Genomic DNA, 19643 nt, shown 5'->3' on the forward strand with positions numbered 1-19643 from the left:
AATTTAAGTGTCTCTAGAAGGACTGTTATTATACAAATGAATGGTGTAATGTAATGAATGTAAAATAGCATCAAAATTATATAATATATTATCCAAAAAGTTGAACAACTTACTGATACATTGTTTTACATGATTTTTACTTAATAATGTTAGCATCAGTTTGAATGCACAGTAGAATGAACAGCAACATTTTAATGTCTATATCATCCAAAAGTTAACTAAAATGCCTCTAAAAGGATATTAAATATGTAATTGTTTTTAAAAACCAATGTGACAGTTAATACTATTTAACAGCTATGAAAAATGGACAACTATGAAATAAGAGTGCACTACTCGAGAGTATTATTTAGTAATTATTTCACAGGCCAAATATGCATGATATTAAATTAAGTGTCACTTGTTAAATGATTAACATAAAATCACGATGACCTTAATTTTTTGTACTGTTTATGAGTAAGCCAGCCACCATGCTTGTACAGGGGCAATCCTCTTTTCACTCGTCGAGTGAAAACCTCAGGTAAAAATGCTCTCTTGTAAAAATACATCAAAGCTGGCATTGCTTCTTTATCCCACCATTCATGGTCAAACCTGACTCTTTGAATAGCTATGACATCATTGCCAAACCAGACAAGAAAATCCACCCATGGTAGGTTACACACATACATTTGTCCTTGTACTTGATAATAATATTCATGTCCCTTTTTCAGAACAGGATTTCCATTGATAAGAGTAATGTAAAATTCTTTATCACTACATGCTTGTTCAACAGTCTGCCCACGTTTTGAATATGGACATTTAATCTCTAGTCCTCCTAATATTCCATCTGTTAAGGAGGGATCGTGTACCAGTCTGTCCAAACTAGCTCCTAGACCTGGTGTTTGTTTTGATATCTGTGTACCAACCTCTATAACTCTCAGGTTAGTATTGCCTGTTGCATGATGTAAAGCCACATAGCAGCTCACAGCATCATTCTCATGATGTAGATTATACTGGAGAGAAGAAATAATTTTTTGGCTGTTGTTATTATCAATATACATTATGTCCTTCAGCAGAGTATCTGGTGCTTTTGTTCTACGGGCAGCCTTCTTGAAGTTTGAAGCAGTAAGCACAGTTTCTTTGAGCTTTTTCCATGCATTATTTTCACTTTGCCCTTTAGTTTCCCTCTCAATTCTCTTTACTTCTTCATCACTTATTTCCTGTGCTTGAACATAGCAATCAATAATATTTTTGAAAGCTTTGGTGCTGATATCATACTCATCATTGAAGGGGACATTTTCACTAGCATCTAGAAGCTCATCTATTTCAGTAGCATTTTCTGGAATGGACTCATTCATACTGTCAATTTCGACTGTGTTTGATTCTAAATGAACAGTTGACTTGATATTGTGAGCAATGAAATAGATGCTGCTTTGTAAACAAGAGGACAATTTCTCTCCTAGTATTTTGGTAGCTTCAATGTCTGCATGTCTGTCTGATGGGGCTCTTGGATCATACAATGAGCTTTTAGCATTTGCTCTAGTATCTTTCCCATACTTGATTTTTTGAATGATTATCTCATCCACAGGCTTGGGATCAGTTTTCATGTTCCTGGGCACATTCCACCCACAGAGACGTGAAGTGCAAGAAACTGGCTCAGTGTTAGACTGAAGACCATTACGGCTGAAATCCTCTATGGCAAATATGATGCCTCCAATATGGTTGCATCTTCCAAATCCATTTGGTCCTCTCCTAATAAATAAGAACATTTTCCCAATTATTCCTATTGTTCACTGGCTATTGTGGAATCATATAAATTATAATAATTGATTTTTAAAAACTTAAAAGTTTACAAGAAAAATAAATAAATAAAGCCATCAATTAAAAAAAAACATCTTACAATACTTGAATAATAGGCACACTTATTTAGTTAGTAATTTTAGTAGTGTAATTTATTGACTTTCAAAGATTTAGATTAAAAATTAAATTATTAAATTTTTACACCTGTATACAAATATTAAGTTGTAAAATAAAAAGTATTAAAATGCCAAAAAGGAATTATTGTAAACCTAGAAAAAAAATCTAATAATGTCATAGTTTGTTTTGTACACGAAGGTTAATTTAGTTGTGAAGATGCCAGGTCTTATGTATCTATGTTGCTTGGGAGACATTATCAATTATATAAATTGGTGTGATAGAGGTATTGTGGAAAAACGTTTAGTCTAATTTCAAATATTTGAAACTTACCCGGCAGTACACTTGCACGCAGCTCTTACAATGTCATTTCCTGTCTTGTCAAACACTAGTATTGACTTATACTTTTCAGATTTCATTGAAGCAAGAACCTCTGATTTTAAATAAACAAGGCTGCCTTTGTTGCATAGTTGTAAATCTTTAATATGTCCTTCTTTAAAGAATTGGAATGCTCTTAGCTGCTTGTAGCCTCCAGTACACACGTCAAGCTCGCTGTACTTAGACGTCTTTTTCACAAGATAATCATAGAGCTGTACGAAGGAAAATGTCGGTAATTCTCGTAGATCTTTCTTCCATATCAAACCAGTTGCTTCTCTTATAATAATCTCGTATGTTAAGTCCGTCGTATTACTAGTAACAGGTGGTGCAAGAGCTTCGCCAGGTGAAGTGTTGGGGGATTTGGACCCTTTAGATCGTTCAACAAGAACAAAGCAACGAAGAGCTAAATCTTCCTTTTTTCCGCCGATCGGCTCACCGAAATTCTTGAGAATAGTCTTTAACTCATTAACTTTCAGATTTCTAAGGTCTTGGATAGATTTAAACTGATTTAAAGTAGAAAAACGATCGTTTGAAGACATGTCACACACGTGGAAACTGTAAACACAGGGAAATGTATTGCTGTATTAGTCTCGTTTCAGTGCTCAAGTGACCGAGCAGGAGACTGGCGCTGAGTCTTGTACCGAGAATACGAAACTCAAGTATTGGGAACTATGGTGAAGGTGGGGGCTGTGGCTGCAGCGTTGTCTGCTTGAGCTGCCATCATGACCAGGTTGCAAGGGTTCCACATGGTTTCAAATCTTACTTCACAACCAGGGGGAAGGTAACGATAACTGCGAAACATGTGGATGCAGGGGGAAATGAAAAACTTGACGGTTTTACCATCAGCACACAACTTGTGACGAAACACAGCTCCTTCATTGGGGGTTACCCGTGCTAAGGCATTGCCAAGCCAGGTGTTTAAAGCGGCTTGAGTGTATGTATTAGCTGTACCAGAGTTGGTAGCATCTGTAATGGTTCTTGGAAGGGGGTTGGTGTCGTCAAATTTTCCAGGGGTATCGGTGGACCATCCTTCCATGGACATCCATCCTTCTTTATCAGCTTTGGAAAAGTTAAGCAATTGGTCCAGGTAGGCTTGATAGTGGTACTTGTCGTCATTGGGCTGAATGCTGCCTTTGTTAATACTGACTTTGATTTGTTTGATGAGTGAGTGCCCAATGTTATTAATGGGGAAGGCTTTACTGTTATTGTCCAACAGCGTACCATCGTTTTTCTTGAATTGAACATCAAATTCCAAAATGGTTTTTCTCATGTCCACCCACTCACGCGTGCGCGACACCATGATGGTGAGGGGGTTGGTGCTCGTGGATTGCTGATAGTAGGTTTCCCATTTGGATTGTTCAATGGTAGAATCCTCAGGCACCTGAGAGAAAAGGTCTCTAATAGTTCCCTTTTGCGCTTTAGGGATGGGAGCAGCGAGATCTGTTTTGGCAAGCTTTGATGGTGGTGCAGCAGCGCGTCCGCCTAACATGATGATGTGAAGCTCGTGAGAGTGTGCGCGAGAAAATAACGATGGTCCATGATGGCTCCTTTTTATGCATTTTTTCTAGTCAGAGTCAAAGTCCAAATTGTTGTGTAACTTGATGATAGCTTGTTGACCACGTGTTATAACTCCAATTTTGTGCTCCCTTTGTTCAGGGGTTAGCTTAGTGTCAGCCTTGACGTTGTTTAAGGCTTTTTTCATGTCGTTTATCATTGATTTTGCGTTTTGTTGCTCGGGTGTAAGTGGTCCTTTTCCTTTTCCTTTTTTCTTGGTTGTTGTGGTTTTGACAGGTGATGTAAATGGTGCTGTAGGTAATCGTTTAGGAACAGGAATGAGAGATCTTTTAGGGGTGCCTGAAGGACCTGGTGTGGGTGTTGGAGCTGGACCTGGCGTGGGCGCTGGAACAGGTGCAGGCGCAGGAGTTGGTGCATCATCTCGTGCACGTCGTTTCATAGTAGGCACGTGCATAATTGTTTAGGTACCGCACTCGCTCACTGGCTGACAAGGAAGGATCGATAAGAACCTGTTTCATTAGCTGATCCGCATGTTTCACAAATTCCAGGTTAGGATGTTGTTGAAGAGACCAATTAACAGCCAGAGTGTGAAGAAGGGCATCGGTCTTGACGTTGCCGTTAGCATCCACAGCCCCTACACCGCCTCCTTCCTGTTGTTGGGGTCGTCTCAGTTTCTTAAGTTCTTCAGTTTGTTTTTCCAGTGTGTGATTTAAGCGATCCCACAAAATACCTGGTACCAAGTAGCCTTTGTGGGTTGCAGCTGCATTGACAGGTGGTGGAGCCATAGTTATCGTGTCGTTGGAGCTACACGACGTGCTTTGGGGAATAAGGTAACAGGACGTCCTTTTATTACCACACTGACGGTGTCTGATGTCGAAGGTAAGTGAGTAAGTTGAGTTGCTGTTTGTTTACGCAACGTGCGAACTGGTTGTGGCAGTTTGTTGACAGTGCTTGCAGGTTGAGAGTATTTGATGTGAAAAGGGTGAATGATAGGTCCGTAATCAGGAATGCTAGGTCCAAGACGTCCACGAATGCCGGCTCCCAATTGGCTGCTGTGCTTAACTCATCGTCGTCGTCGTCTACCTCCTTTTTGTTTAGGCATATTCCTTTAGAATGTCGTTAATTTCCTGATCGTTGACAGGATCCTTTTCTTTCGGGGCAGGTGAAGGTTTTGACTTCAGTTTGCTGCTAACTTTTTCGATACCCGTACTTATAGCCGTAGAGGCGGCCTGCTTCCGCAAGGTTATGGCGGTTTTCTTTAAGTGTGGGGCGGCCGCTTTTGCCACGGCTTTAAGGGCGGCTCCAAACAATTCAGCTTTGGACCCCCTGCGTTGTAACACGGAGCGTCGTAAATTGTTAACGCTGGCATGCTTCCCTTTGGCCACCCCTTTGAACCACCGTTTTGTGGCGGCTGGTAAGCGAACCCCTTCCGAACTAATGTCTCCACTAGCAAATTTGCCTATGGTTTGTTGCAGCGCCTCCCAGTGATGATTTTTCCCCCCTTTCAATAAAGGAACCACCTGGCTGGGGTGACACTTTGCAAGGTTGCGTATAAATTTGCGTTGCTCTGCGATTGTCGACATAATGCCTGTATGACGGACCAAGACAGGGAGCGTGATTTATATCGTTTGCTGGGGCACGAGGAGCGCAGTCCTTTGTTTCAAGCCCCCGGTATCCGCCAACCCACTCCTATTCAATCTATAGCCGATCGAGCCATTAGCCGAACATTAGAGGAAATGGAAACACCACCCTTTGCAGGGGGGCTATCACCACTAGCCGAAAGCACCCCCATTCGCATTAGCAACGAGGATGATGATGAAATGCTACAACTGCTTGGTATACCCTATTCCTTACCTGACACCTTTACACAAGCACTGCAAGAGGCTAACCTTGAGCTCACAACACCATCACCTCCTGCTGCTGCGACACCATCACCACCTGCTGCTGCACCACAACCATCACCACCTGCACCACCACAACCATCACCACCTCTGTCGTCAGCACAAGCAAATGGTACAACCATACAGGACATTGAACAGTGGACCCCAGTTTAGGAGTGGAAATTCAATTCTTATCCAGCACAACCTTAGGTCAAATGTCGCAGCAAGAACTAAAGGAGTACTTAGACGTGTTGGTAGGTCTGCGAAAGAAAAACCGTAGTGATGCACCTTTAGTAAATGACATCAATGAAGTTATACGTGAAGTGCAAAGACGTATGATTTGGAAACCCTACAAGAAAATAAATGACTTAACTGAACCCCAACTTATTCAGTACTTGGCTGAACTTCAATCCATTGACCGACAGTATTACTTAGAAGCCTCTCGCACACGCATTGCTGTGGCCATTGAAAAAGTAAAGGAACGCCTTGACCTTTTGCAACAACAAGGGCACCCCAGCACTTCTAAAAAAGGAAAATCACCACGTTACGATGATTTATCACCATCTCCATCGCCTTCAGGTGGTGATGGGAACGGTAATGGAAATGGTAGCGGAAATGGTTCCTATAGTGGTGATTCAGGTGGTGATGATAGTGGTAATTTTGGACCTCCTCATCACACAAATGCTGACCAAGATACAACGGCACGTGCTATCCGGACGCGAATGGGTCCTGGGGATCACCAAACTATTGCCAACACAACCACCGTCACCACGGTCCGACGAGGAAAAAGACCCGTAGTTCAAAGGGAACACAATAGCGTAACGTACCCCCCTAGTGATGATAACGGCGATGATGATGATGACGTGGGTCCTGCCACCATGAAGGATGGAATACTTATTCGCAAACGCAAACGCAAATCTCGCAAATCGGCAGTGAAAGCACGACGCAAAATAGTATCACATCAAAGCGGTGGAAATAAATTGCAAAGTATAGAGGATTACATTCAGTTGCTGCGGCAATCATGAACCAAGCGCAGGTGCAAGAAGTACAACCCCGTTGGGAACATCCCTCCAACATTTGGATTTCAGGCCCTTCCAAATCAGGAAAAACAGTGTTTGTACGCAAACTTATTCGACATTGACATTGGAAATTTTCCCCTGCTATTAAAAAGGTGGTGTTTTTGTATTGGCCTAAGAGTTAGCAACGTGCTAACCCTATTTGACGATTACATGAGACAAACAAACGATACAGAGTTTGTTGATTGGATAACAACCCTCATTAACCATCAGATCAAAGACATCATCATACCTGATCTAATCCTAACACACACATCCACATATTACCTTAAAAGTAAACGTGGAGGAACGTTTGAAAACATTGATTATCGCATGAGACCTCTAAACATATCCATCCCTATCATGCCTCAACCTTTCTGTAACAAGTGTAACTGTAGAATGGCTCCTTGGTGGTCTTCCTGTCGTGCCTGCCCATCTTCCACCATGCGCCTGCGCAGTGGACGCCATGTTATCAGTAAATCCCTTTTTCTTTTACGTTTCTTTACATGTAATACCCTTGTGGTCTAATGGTATGATACATACCCAAGCGGGTGTGAGATGGAGGTTCAAATCCTCTCGAGAGTACTAATTTTTTTCTTTTTTTTAGAAAAGCGATCACCAATGTTTCCTTAATGCGTTAGACAATGGCGAGCTTGACACATTTGAAGGCAACGATGGAATCACTTACGCCGATGTCAGACCCCAAGAAAAAGAACCCCTAGTTACTAAATCACCCTTTACACCCCCTAATCCGTTGACTGCCACCTACTACCTTAACTCAAAAACAGGACTCCGATACCCTGATACTAATGAAGGAAGAAGGAAAGCTGCACAGGACATAAAACGTGGTGTTGGCAAAACCCGCAAAACACCACACGGCATTCTGTGTCGCAAATCCTATCTGATGGAGTGGAACACTTACACCTATGCCATGGTGGATGAAAACAAACAGCACATTGATAGTATATCAGCCCATATCTCTTCCCCCAGCATGGACGATGGGTATGCTGCCTGGAAGCAACAAGTGGCAACTACTACTCTTCGCAAGTTGGAAAACGAACAAGCCATAAAGGATAAGGCAGAAAGAGAAGAAATGCTCAAGCGAAGTCGTGATGAAGCTCTTAAGAAATATATCGTTCGTAATAACTTTCAATGCGAATGCTTGTGTCGTAGGTGTGAATGTGAGTGTCATGGCTTTGAAAAAGAATGTCCTGAATACGATCATGCTGATCTCATCTTTTGTAATTATTTTGCTCTAAAGAAACAATAGAAACAATGTATTAGTTTTTTTGCGAAATAAAATCATTGATGTAACCTAACACTGTCTGGTTTATTGTCTGGTCTGGTTTTTTCTCATTTCCGGTCTGGTGATGTCATTTCCTTTTTTTATGCAAATTATGTGACAAAACTGCACACCTATACACTACTGAAACCCAGTTCAGATGTGGGAATTGACAGGCGAAACACCATCAAGCCTTACAAGAGTTGTTCAGAGAATCTCAGTTGATGCTGAAAGATTTATCTGCAATTCCCGAAACCCAAGATCGGAGAGATTCAAACAAGGCCGCTTGCTTTGACAACTCGTGACCGGATATTGATGCTTTTTGTTTGGCTACGCACGTATCCGACCTTTTCAGAACTTGGAAGTGTGTTTGGAGTCTTAGCAACATCCGATCAAGAAGGGTTGGCCGACGTATCAAGTCAATTGCTTTTACCCGCGAGATCTCAAGAACACTAGGGCTTTATAATTGCCAGAATGAAAAGGCGCAAAAGAAGACTTCCAAGAGGCCAGGCCAAGTACGAATAGCACCAAGAGGCCCACGATAAATTCACTATTGAGCTATTTCATGAAACCAAAATAAAGATTCAGTGAAATTAGATAACGACTAGTCTGACGAGCACAATTAGATTAGCAGTGAAGTTCTCGAACACAATAAATGATCTACATTAATTAAAACTGACATAAAAATCAAAAAAGTTTATTAATTTAAGTTAAATTTTAAGCAAGCGCGAATTAACCAGCTTGCTGTTCGTCCTCTCGAAGCTAGAGTCCCTCAAAATGGCCGACCATTGTCCAAAGCCATATCGTTTTATTCCTGCTTTTAAGAGGCAGTCTCTGTAAAAGCGGCCCACTGCATTTCGAGTCAGAAAATAGTTTTCCCCCAAACTTTTACCATAGAAAGGTAATTACTAGTAAGTAATGAAGTAATGATGACTTTATTTTCTCGAAATTCATCAAAATGATTTTTTTACAGCGCATAAATCCTGCACCGCCGTTATCGCTAAATTTGCATTCATTATCAATTGAAAATTAAGTCGTCACCGCTCGCAAAACATAAAATGCTGGAACTATTATTTCTCCTGACTTTTACATTCATTCTAGTGTCAAAAATAAACGAAATTTTGAATGTTTAACAAAAGAGGAAAAAGGAGAAAAAATTTGACGGCTTTTTGAAATAGAAACAAACCAACCCTCACTAAAGAGCTTTTTTTCTCACCAAGTCCAGACGGATTACTTAATTTTTTTTACTTGAATCTACTGAAGCCAAGGAACTAGCTGAAAACTACAGACCTATTTCGCTGCTGCCCATCATAAGCAAGGTGTTTGAACGCTGTGTTTACAGAATCTACGACCACATGTTGAAGCTGATCACCACTGCACATCATGGATTCCTTAGAATCGCTCTTGTGTCACTCATCTGCTCTCAGTATTGCACACTATTGGAGAATCCCTTGATAAAACACTCAGGTTGATGTCATCTATCTAGATTTTGCCAAAGCATTTGACAAAGTCGACCATAAGATCTTCTTAAGTAGGCTAAGAACGTACGGCATTGGTGGGATGCTCCTGAACTGGTTTAAGGACTATTTAAATGGTCATTTTCAAAGAGTTGTGGTCGACGGTGTTGCATCTTCCTGGGCTCCAGTCACCCTGGGTCGTCTTCTTTTTGTTTTGTTTATAAACGATCTTCCCGATGTCATTCCCAAGGAAACTACAGCTGTTATGTACGCTGACGACACCAAGATATTTCATAAAGTTACTTCCTATCGCGACTGCGAAGACCTTAAGAATGCACTGTTGACAGCTGTTAACCTTAACTGGGGCAAGCATATTAGAACCATCACAGCCAAAGCTAACAAGCTTCTTGGTATGCTTAAGAGGACATGCCCTTGACTGAGCAACATCACTTTTGATGCAGCTCAGACATGTAGTCTTACGTTGAATACTGATAACATGGTTCTGCAGACAAGGTAAAACATCAGAAAATGCATCTCCTAATGCCGTCCATTCCTTCTCTTCCAATGGCTCTGATGCAGCAGTGTCATGTAATGTTCTTATCAAGCCTATCGTGGTAGTCCAAAAGTCAAATGATAACGTCAGAATCTGTGTTGACTATACCCGACTGAACCAAGCTGTGAAGAGAGAAAAACACATACTTCCCACAGTTGATTAACTGCTCGAACAGATGGCCGGAGCAACAGTTTTTTCAAAACTCGATGAAAATTGCGAATTTCATCAAATAATGCTTACAGGCGAAACAAAACCCCTCACCACTTTCATAACACCGTATGGAAGATATTGTTACAACCGGCCTCCATTTGGCATCAATTCTGCTCCAGAACATTTCCAAATGCAGTTACACAGGGTCTTAGAGAATCAGCCAGGTGCAGCGAGTCTAATAGATGACACAGTGGGGGTATGGAAAAGACCTCCAAGAACATGATCTGAGACTGAACAGAGTACTTGAAGGTTTAACAGAAGCGAAGGTCACCCTAAACAAAGAAAAGTGTCAGCTCAGAAAATCAGAAATTTTATTCCTCCGTTATACTGTTTGGAAAGATGGTATCAAGCCAGAGCCGTCCAAGGTTGCAGTTGTAGTAAATATGGAAGCTCCACAGAATATGAATGACTAACCAGCTAGGAAAGGTTATGCCCAATCTAGCAAGCTTAACAGAGCCCAGTGTTGGTCACGATCATTCATCAGGTAAAGGAGAAGCCGAGTGCGCCGTGCTCTATACCAATGAGTACAATACATTTGCATTAACTATTTGGTTAGAGTGTTCAATTTAAAAAAATACCTACTTCATATACCATACTACAATATAGCGTCCAGTAAGAGGCAATATGATGTTTACTTTTTATAATTGTTCAAATTCCTTATTGTATATAAAATAACAATTAGATTGAAGTGAAATTTGCTGAAAATTGGTCTGATAATTAATTGTTTAAAAATGTGACTTATGGCGTGATGCGATTTCGATGTCAATTATTTGCCAACAGCGATAAGCATGCAGGATGAAACCAATATTTTTAAAGATGATTTATTTGTATCATTCATACAAAATACTAGGAATTCAGATTTCTCCAATACTGAAGTGGATTAAGAACCTCTTGGCAGAATACATTATTATTTATGCACTCAGGATGACTCTACACAAGATTCTTGCACCACGCATGAATCCATGATATTATTTAACAGTGAGCAGAATGATTCTCTTACAGAGAATTCGATTTCTAGTGCCTGAAAAAGAACCTTGAAGTGAATTCCAAGATAACCAATCAGTCATCATTAGTGGTGATAAAATGTGTATGCGGAACAATTGTGGAAAGACATGATATATGTAAGTTATTGAAAGTTCCAACAAAAAGCTTTACAAGTCTTACTTCTGCTGCACTTGCAGAGATTTTAGCAAGGAAACTGATAAGCAATGAGTGTACTGCGATCAAAGCTGGTGTAAACTATGAACTACTACAGAAAAGTGATGTAGCTGTAATGAAAAAAATTTGAATTTAAATCCAGCAAGTTTATGTTTATTATCATTGACCAAAGAGTTAATGCTTGTGTTTTGGAAACATTATCTGTGTTTAAATTGGAGCAAAAAACGGAGTGTTCACGGTTTGGGTGCTTTTTAAGTTTGCATTTTAGGGTTACAACCTGTCTCTTGTGACGAAGCAGGTTGACTGTTTTATAGTTAACAACTATACTACCGTTGCCGAGGGAAGACATCATAAGTCGTTAGTCCAAAACTCGCAACTGAAGTGATTGATAACCAACTTACGAGTTACCACTTGCCAAGTAAGAACTTGTGACTTAGCACCTAGCACTTTCAACTTGCGACTTACGACTTCGCACAAAGACCTCCCCTCCCCTCCCCTCCCCAAACGTTTTCGAAATTCTAGGCGAGGAGACTGGGGGGAGGACTCGTTTTCGTAACCAAAATGGCGGATCAAGAAGAGTTCATTGACGATATGTTTTCTGGCGATATTTTTATCCAGCCAGACCTTAAAGACATATTAAGAGCAAATAGACCAAAACGAAAACTTAGTAACCGCGTCTTTCGCGCGCGTGAGAGCAAGTCTTATTATGTAAACACAGCAAAAATATTTTATTGAAACTTTACAAAAACTAGAAATGTTTACGCTCATCCTCAGTGCTTTGTATTCGTTTTCCCCCTATTTTTGATTTAGATAGATTTATTCTTTAACTTTTTCAAACTCTTTCACCGTTTTTAGTTTCAGTATAGGTAGACGTTTTTGCTATCTTTAGTCTTTTTTTTTTTTTTTTTTTCAACTTTTCGTCGGTCGTCTTGACGGCGGCCGCGTTACAATTATGGAGGAGAAAGACATAGTTTTCAGATTGATGCCAGTGATAGTGGATGGGGTATCTCTTGTAGTACTGATGAATCTCTCCAGTCCCATGGACTCTGGGACAAAGATCTCTTCACATCAATGTAAGAGAATTATATGTTGTGTTTATTTGTTTGACTATCTTTTGTAAAGATATGTGTGATGGCCATGTCAGATTTGAGATTGACAATACCACAGCAGTGTCCTATGTTAATAATATGGGGGGTTGTAGGTCTGGTGCTTGCGATATAGTGGCAAGGAAAATATGGAACTGGTGCATTGACAGAGAATTATGGTTAACAGCTGTCCATATACCAGGTGCTACTAATGTTAAGGCTGATTCATTACCTAAAAAACGCTATTCTGATCATGAATGGATGCTAGATAATGACATGTTTGTGAAACTCTGTGAGATTTTCCCAGGCCTTACTATTGACCTTTTTGCATCAGTACTGAACCACCGTTTATCACGTTATGTTTCATGGAGGCCTGATCCTCAAGCAGTTTCAGTTGATGCCTTGGTAGATCATGGAAAGGTGAAAGGTTTTATGCTTTTCCGCCTTTTAGCTTGATTCCTCGCTGCTTAGGCAAAGTGATGAGCGAGCAAGCGGAAGGATTGCTAGTGGTGCAAGCTTGGCCCACTCAGACGTAGTTCACCAAAATCTTACAGGTGCTAACTAGCCAACCGGTAGATGGTGATGGTGTGGAAGAAAGGGTCCCATCTGTTAGTTCACCAATCAAGCCCAAAGACGCACAGCATGCAAGGTTGCTTGACGCTGATGGCGTGCCCAGTATCAGGGAATACTACCAAAGGCAGGGCTTTTTTGGACACGTTACCAATGTACTCGTCAACTCATGGAGACCTGCCACTCAGAAGCAGTATACAGTCTATATTAAAAAATGGACTCTATTCTGTAGTGCAAGGAAAGTTGATCCATTTTCACCCAATTTAAATGAGGTGTTGGAGTTCTTGCATACATTACTTGGTTTATCCTACTCTGCCTTAAATACTGCTAGGTCAGCTTTGTCTTGTATTGTGATGATTGACAAAACACCCGTAGGACAGCACCCGGTGGTTTGCCGTTTTCTTAAAGGGGCCTTTGAACAAAAACCCCCTTCTACTAAATATTATGGCATTTGGGATGTCAACCAAGTCTTGCTCTACTTGAAGGCTTTCTCACCTAATAAGGGTTTGTCACTTAAAGAGCTTACTTATGAGTTAGCTACTCTTTTGGCTTTAGTAACCATCCAAAGGAAACAAACATTATTGCAGCTTGATATTATAGTCCATGGGCCAGGACAGATTTTGGTACCAAAGTTGTGGGACAAAACGTGAATGTCTTCGTGTGATAGACCTTCGCAAGAGGTTTTCAAAAATATATGATAACCTTGCTGAGTGAGTAGCTTTCACATATATTTAAAGGTAAGAAATTCCGGTTTAGCATGAAAACGAGGCTACATATTAATACTCCTATTAAAATTCGAAGGATGTACATTTTAAGCAAAACTTGAAGTGAACAGACAAAGTGGACTTCCTTTATCCGTGAGACATCAACAATTTTACTTTAAATATGAAATGTACAATAAAAATAAGAAACAAAAATAATAATTGAACGCGCAATGCATTATGGGAAGAATCCAAGATGGCGGCTCGCTTGACAGGTAAGTTGAGTTTCGTTTTGCCCGTTAATTAGCTGTCTTAGAGCAAAAGCATACACTTATTTGGAGAAACCAACCAACAGATGACACAATCTATGCACTAAATAGACAGAGATAAGACAGCATGAAAAAACAATTTTGGAATTGCCACATCGACAAATGAAGGGGAAATCCCAGACATCTATTACCATCGAAAATGCCGAATTGTTTTCACAATGAAAATGCTGTTAGATAAAATGCAGCAAGATTCATGCGATCGTGTTGAGCAGGAATTAACAAATGGCTAGGCGTCTTTCCATTAGAGGATCTTCCAGCACGAGTACAACGTACGAACGCCTTTGCGTTTTCTGCATCAAAACAAGTAAATATATAAAGGGCACAAAAAATCGTGAGACGTTAATGCAATGTCGCGATATGCGGGCAGACAGCACCATCAGACAGATAGCTACAGATAAGAATGACAGCAAGATTCTTGCAATCGTAAGCCATGAATTAGCGGCAGCAGAGGCAGCTTACCACGAGACATGCTACAAGAATTACACTAGACCATCAGCAGCCTGTACCCTGACATCTGGTGGAACTGAAGGGGTACGAGTCTTCAGATGATGAATATGCCCTTCTAGAGTCTGGTGCTTACCAGATGCTTTCTGATTTCATCATATCAGAAGTTATAGAAAATGAGAGAATCGTCCGATTGTCAGAAATGACAAAACTGCTTGTAATGTATTTAACCTCCCTGGGTATCAAGGAACGAAAGCCTTCCACGAAAAAGCATATCAGAAGACATCTAGAGGCAGAATTCGGTGAAGTACTCAAGTTTGAAATTTTGCTCGACAATACTCCTAGTGTTTTTTTTCATTCCCGCTTGTCTGACACCCATGGAAATAGCCAAGAATTTAGTTGTAATTTTTCTAGTGATTATGTAATTTTTTATGTATTTCTTCTATGTATTTTTTTAAATTATCATTTCCACTAATAGAATTCCGTCCTCTTTAAACGTGTCAATATTATATTTAATATATATATATATATATATTATTATTAAATGGTCCTAGCACATTTTTAACTTTATAGTTATTAGTTAGGGCCTGTACTTATAGTTATGTAATTTTGTTTGTAAATATGAATGTAATTCTAAGTACAATAAAACGTTGTTGTTGTTGTCACAATTCTGACGGCAGAAAAGGATGACAAGGATGACAAGATCTCTAAAGCCTGGTTCACATATGATCGCAGACGATCGCAGAGGATCGCTGGCGATCGAGTGCGATTATATGTGAACAGCTCTGCGATCATCTGCGATCGGTTGTGATCGTTTGCGATTATATGTGAACAGAATTCTGCGATCGTGAGATTGGAAGGTGTCCCACAATGCTCAGTTTTCCATAAAACACGTGTATATTTTTGATTTTGACAAGTGAAAAAGCATTGTTGTTTTTTTTCCCAGATATAACTGGTTTAAAAGTATCACCACACGGTTATATATGCTAATTTACGTTTGTAAGCCATATAGGCAAGTAAACAACTGTCGTTTGGGGGTATATTTTAAGATTGCACGTCCTGTTCTTCATAGTGATGACTCCCCTGATGAAGTATTCACGATCATTAAGTCGAACGTTTCTTTTTTGATTAGCCAGCGATTATTATTTTTAGTCCATGTTGAATCTGCATCGTACTTTGTTTTACTGCTGAGTGATAATTCGCGGACTCAGGTGTCAACAAACCGTCGGCAATCGGCTGCGATCATATGTGAACAGTTCGATTTGAGATCCTCGGTTGAGTGGATTCTGCGATCAAGCGATCGTCTGCGATCATATGTGAACCAGGCTTAATATACAGCAAGCTGCGATTGACATTTGCGATGCTATTGGGAGCAAACAAAGCAATATGTATTGGCCGCCACGCCCTTCAGAGCTCAAGAACACTGCGCTTGATATTCCTCAAGAGCTGAGCGCATTTTTGTGCACCTTTTTAACTGGTACCAAAGATTTGTCAGAGGGAAACTGTAGTGCAAGAGTCCAGCGCTTGGTGAAGTCTTACGCACAAGACCTAATATTTGGTGCAAGCAATGGTAAGATTACACAGCCCAAACACGTCCTTCTTCCATATGCAGTGAAGACGCTGACAAACAACGTGGAGCTCGTGTCTATTCTTAACCGTTGTGGTCATGGCATCTCGTATTCCAAGCTTGAGGAGATCAACACTGCTCTCTGTCTTAAGAAAATGGCACAGAACAGCGAGATTCCATTGCCAGACACCATACAGCCATATATTAGTACCACATTGGCATGGGATAATATTGACAGGCTTGAAGAGACTCTTTCAGGCGAAGGGACCTCACACCGTGTAAATGGAATAGCAGTACAGGCAAGGCACTTTGGCCCACGTCTCCCCAATGAGCAATCACCACAAATACCTAAAAGTAGGAAAAGAAGCGTCGAGCCGCTAAGCTGTGCTGCGAAACTACCAATTTACAATTTACAATGCCAAGGCCCTAAGCCAAGAACATATGTACCAGTAACATGCCAGGAAGTCTTAGAAAGTGCAAGACGAAAAAATCTGCTACGGGTTTTAGAACGGCTACATGCGGAGACAAAGCAGAAAGTAAGCGGATGGACTGGATATAACATTTTAGCGCACAATGAAACTGAGGTTTCCCAAGATAGCATAGAATATCTCCCCACAATCGATGAGATTTTGGTCTGCTCCCTGAATATCAAAGATGCACTTCGTTTGAAGACCATAGTGTTGGTTTTCGATCAGGCTTTGTACGCGAAAGCTACTGAGATCACATGGAAACACCCTCATAAGTTCAAGGACGTAGTTTTAAGAATGGGCATGTTCCATATGGTCTGCACTTTGCTGTCTATCATCGGGAAAAGATTCCAAAACCCAGGTTTGAGAGACATCTGTATTGAGTCTGGAGTAATCGCTGAGGGAGCGGTGACTAGAGTACTCAATGGATGCAAGTACAACCGTGCCAGCAGTGTGGAAGCGAAACCTTGAGTGCTGCCCTGTGATCCCAAGTCCAATCGCATTTGGTTGGTGTCAAGACGGTGATAACCGCTAGCAATTGATTGGATGAGTGGTGAGCCAGCACCTACTGCAGTGGGCTACTGTCTTATTCATGTACAAGAGCCTGCGGTATCCGATTATTTCGCCTACGCATCATTTCGCCTACCTGAAGTTCGCCTACGCTTTATTCGTTTCGCCTACCAAAGTTTACTTAGCTATAATTACACTGTTTCTTTTCGATTTCCGAATAAATGTTTGTTTGTTCACACTATCTTTAGGATGGGTTTTAATGAAATATTATGAGAGAAACATAAGAGAACGTCGAGAATGACTACAAGACTTCATGACAACAAACCCGTGACTAACAACAGTGTACTTCGATCGACAACTCGTGCTCGTCAAACCATTAGATTTTCGAATAAATCTTTGTTCCCTCACCAAAATCTTTATCAAAAACACGAATATCTTATCTTTAGGAGGGGTTTTAATGAAATATTATGAGAGAAACATAAGAGAACGTCGAGAATGACTACAAGACTTCGTGACAACAAACCCGTGACTAACAACAGTGTACTTCGATCGACAACTCGTGCTCGTCAAACCATTAGATTTTCGAATAAATCTTTGTTCCCTCACCAAAATCTTTATCAAAAACACGAATATCTTATCTTTAGGAAGGTTTTTAATGAAATATCTAGGAGAGAAACATAAGAGAACGTCGCGAATGACTACAAGACAGACGCGAACGTCTTATTGTTTGTGAGAACAATCCTGTAAGACTCGTTAAAGGTGTGACTCAACCTCTGCTTGATTTCAATAGGCAGATTTCAATGCGTTGTTAACCTATTGTCGGCCATTCACTCAGCTCCTATCCATAAATGCCTTCGTCAAATCCGGCGACAACGCAAAACAGCTTCCCCTGGTTTTTGTTGTTATGTCGGGAAAGAAGAAGGATTACAAAAAGGTATATCAGATTGTGAAACACAAATATGACAAATATCGTCAATGATTGACTCGAACTAAACATATTTCTTTTTTTATTGTAGGTTTTACAAGAAATTATCGGCCTTTTGCCACAGGAGCCATCTGTACGAAAAGTTACACTAGATTTTGAAAAAGCAGTATGGGCAGCCCTGAAGATTGTTTTACCAGAAGTAGAGCTTCAAGGATGTGCGTTCCACTGGACGCAGGCTATATGGAGAAAGGTAAAAGTGAAATCATAGTAATGCGATATTTTTGAGATAGATTTACTTATTATTCTTTTGTTTTTACAGATACAAGAACTTGGTCTTCAGCCCGCATACCAGCAAAACGAACTTATCTACAAGTACTTGAAAAAGATCATGGCCCTTCCTTTCCTGCCCCATAACGAGATTCCTCGCCAGTTTTATAGACTGCAGACGCAAGCTAACGGAAGAACCCTACAAGAACTATGCCAGTATGTGGACGATCAGTGGATATCTTCGACCATCCACGAACCCAAAGAGTGGAGTGTTTTTGGTCAGCCTATTAGGACCAATAATGACCTTGAAGGATGGCATCATGCTTTGAACCGGCGGGCCGGGAGAAGTCACCTTCCCTTTTATGAGTTAGTTGAGCTACTCCATAACGAAGCTAGGGTATGTGAACTCAGCGTCAAGTTGATCAGCAGTGGCAAGCTCAAGCGAATTCAAAAGAGAAAGTATCGAAATCTACAAAGGAAAATATTTGACTTATGGGAGAAATTTGAAAGTAATGAAAAATCAGCGGTCCAACTGTTGAAAGCCTGCTCTGCCCTGAATGGCCCCTCTAGAAGTCAATAAACCCATATAGATATTATATCTATATAAGGAATATTTTAGAAATAAACTTAATACATTTGATAAATGTCAATAATCAAAATTTTGTAAAGAATCTTCGATAATAAAATTGGTTAGTTATTACGAATTGAGTTGATTATCGACTGCCTGTGTATAATAATGAATGGAATGTAAGCACGAGTTGTCGATCGAACTATTTTGTTGTCACGAAGTCTTGTAGTCATTCGCGACGTTCTCTTATGTTTCTCTCCTAGATATTTCGTTAAAAACCTTCCTAAAGATAAGATATTCGTGTTTTTGATAAAGATTTTGGTGAGGGAACGAAGATTTATTCGAAAATCTAATGGTTTGACGAGCACGAGTTGTCGATTGAACTACACTGTTGTTAGTCACGGGTTTGTTGTCACGAAGTCTTGTAGTCATTCGCGACGTTCTCTTATGTTTCTCTCCTAGATATTTCATTAAAAACCTTCCTAAAGATAAGATATTCGTGTTTTTGATAAAGATTTTGGTGAGGGAACAAAGATTTATTCGAAAATCTAATGGTTTGACGAGCACGAGTTGTCGATCGAAGTACACTGTTGTTAGTCACGGGTTTGTTGTCACGAAGTCTTGTAGTCATTCTCGACGTTCTCTTATGTTTCTCTCATAATATTTCATTAAAACCCCTCCTAAAGATAGTGTGAACAAACAAACATTTATTCGGAAATCGAAAAGAAACAGTGTAATTATAGCTAAGTAAACTTTGGTAGGCGAAACGAATAAAGCGTAGGCGAACTTCGGTAGGCGAAATGATGCGTAGGCGAAATAATCGTGAAGCGAG

General features: G+C 40.3%; 3 protein-coding genes across 3 annotated transcripts; 1 reads left to right on the top strand and 2 right to left on the bottom strand.

Annotated features, from left to right (window-relative positions):
• Positions 1-151: 151 nt before the first annotated feature.
• On the bottom strand, positions 152-2807 carry LOC148907784 (uncharacterized). Its single transcript, XM_089035437.1, has 2 exons — positions 2224-2807; positions 152-1728 (listed from the first exon to the last, which is right to left on the bottom strand). The coding sequence occupies exons 1-2, from the start codon at positions 2805-2807 to the stop codon at positions 420-422; spliced, it is 1893 nt and encodes a 630-aa protein (XP_088891563.1). The 3' UTR covers positions 152-419.
• Positions 2808-2923: 116 nt separating this feature from the next.
• LOC116288952 (uncharacterized) lies at positions 2924-3757 on the bottom strand. Its single transcript, XM_031695818.2, has one exon. The coding sequence runs from the start codon at positions 3755-3757 to the stop codon at positions 2924-2926; it is 834 nt and encodes a 277-aa protein (XP_031551678.2).
• Positions 3758-17087: 13330 nt separating this feature from the next.
• On the top strand, positions 17088-18928 carry LOC148907785 (uncharacterized). The gene is made up of 4 exons (XM_089035744.1): positions 17088-17150; positions 17842-17985; positions 18068-18226; positions 18296-18928. Exons 1-4 carry the CDS (start codon positions 17088-17090, stop codon positions 18821-18823), a joined length of 894 nt encoding a protein of 297 aa, XP_088891870.1. The 3' UTR covers positions 18824-18928.
• Positions 18929-19643: the final 715 nt, after the last annotated feature.

Source organism: Actinia tenebrosa, unplaced genomic scaffold, assembly GCF_029948245.1.
Source record: "Actinia tenebrosa isolate PJP-AT-01 unplaced genomic scaffold, QUT_ActTen_1.0 PGA_scaffold3__52_contigs__length_22856419, whole genome shotgun sequence".
NCBI lineage: Eukaryota > Metazoa > Cnidaria > Anthozoa > Actiniaria > Actiniidae > Actinia > Actinia tenebrosa.

Bases quoted from the DNA above. Each gene is read 5' to 3' on its own strand.
- LOC148907785 (XM_089035744.1), top strand. From the start codon at position 17,088: ATGAGTGGTGAGCCAGCACCTACTGCAGTGGGCTACTGTCTTATTCAT. The intron at 17,151-17,841 runs GTATCCGATTAT...TGATTTCAATAG, and splicing joins TTCATGTACAAGAGCCTGCG to GCAGATTTCAATGCGTTGTT. The intron at 17,986-18,067 runs GTATATCAGATT...TTTTTATTGTAG, and splicing joins AGAAGAAGGATTACAAAAAG to GTTTTACAAGAAATTATCGG.
- LOC116288952 (XM_031695818.2), bottom strand. From the start codon at position 3,757: ATGTTAGGCGGACGCGCTGCTGCACCACCATCAAAGCTTGCCAAAACA.
- LOC148907784 (XM_089035437.1), bottom strand. From the start codon at position 2,807: ATGTCTTCAAACGATCGTTTTTCTACTTTAAATCAGTTTAAATCTATC. The intron at 1,729-2,223 runs GTAAGTTTCAAA...CTTATTTATTAG, and splicing joins GCGTGCAAGTGTACTGCCGG to GAGAGGACCAAATGGATTTG.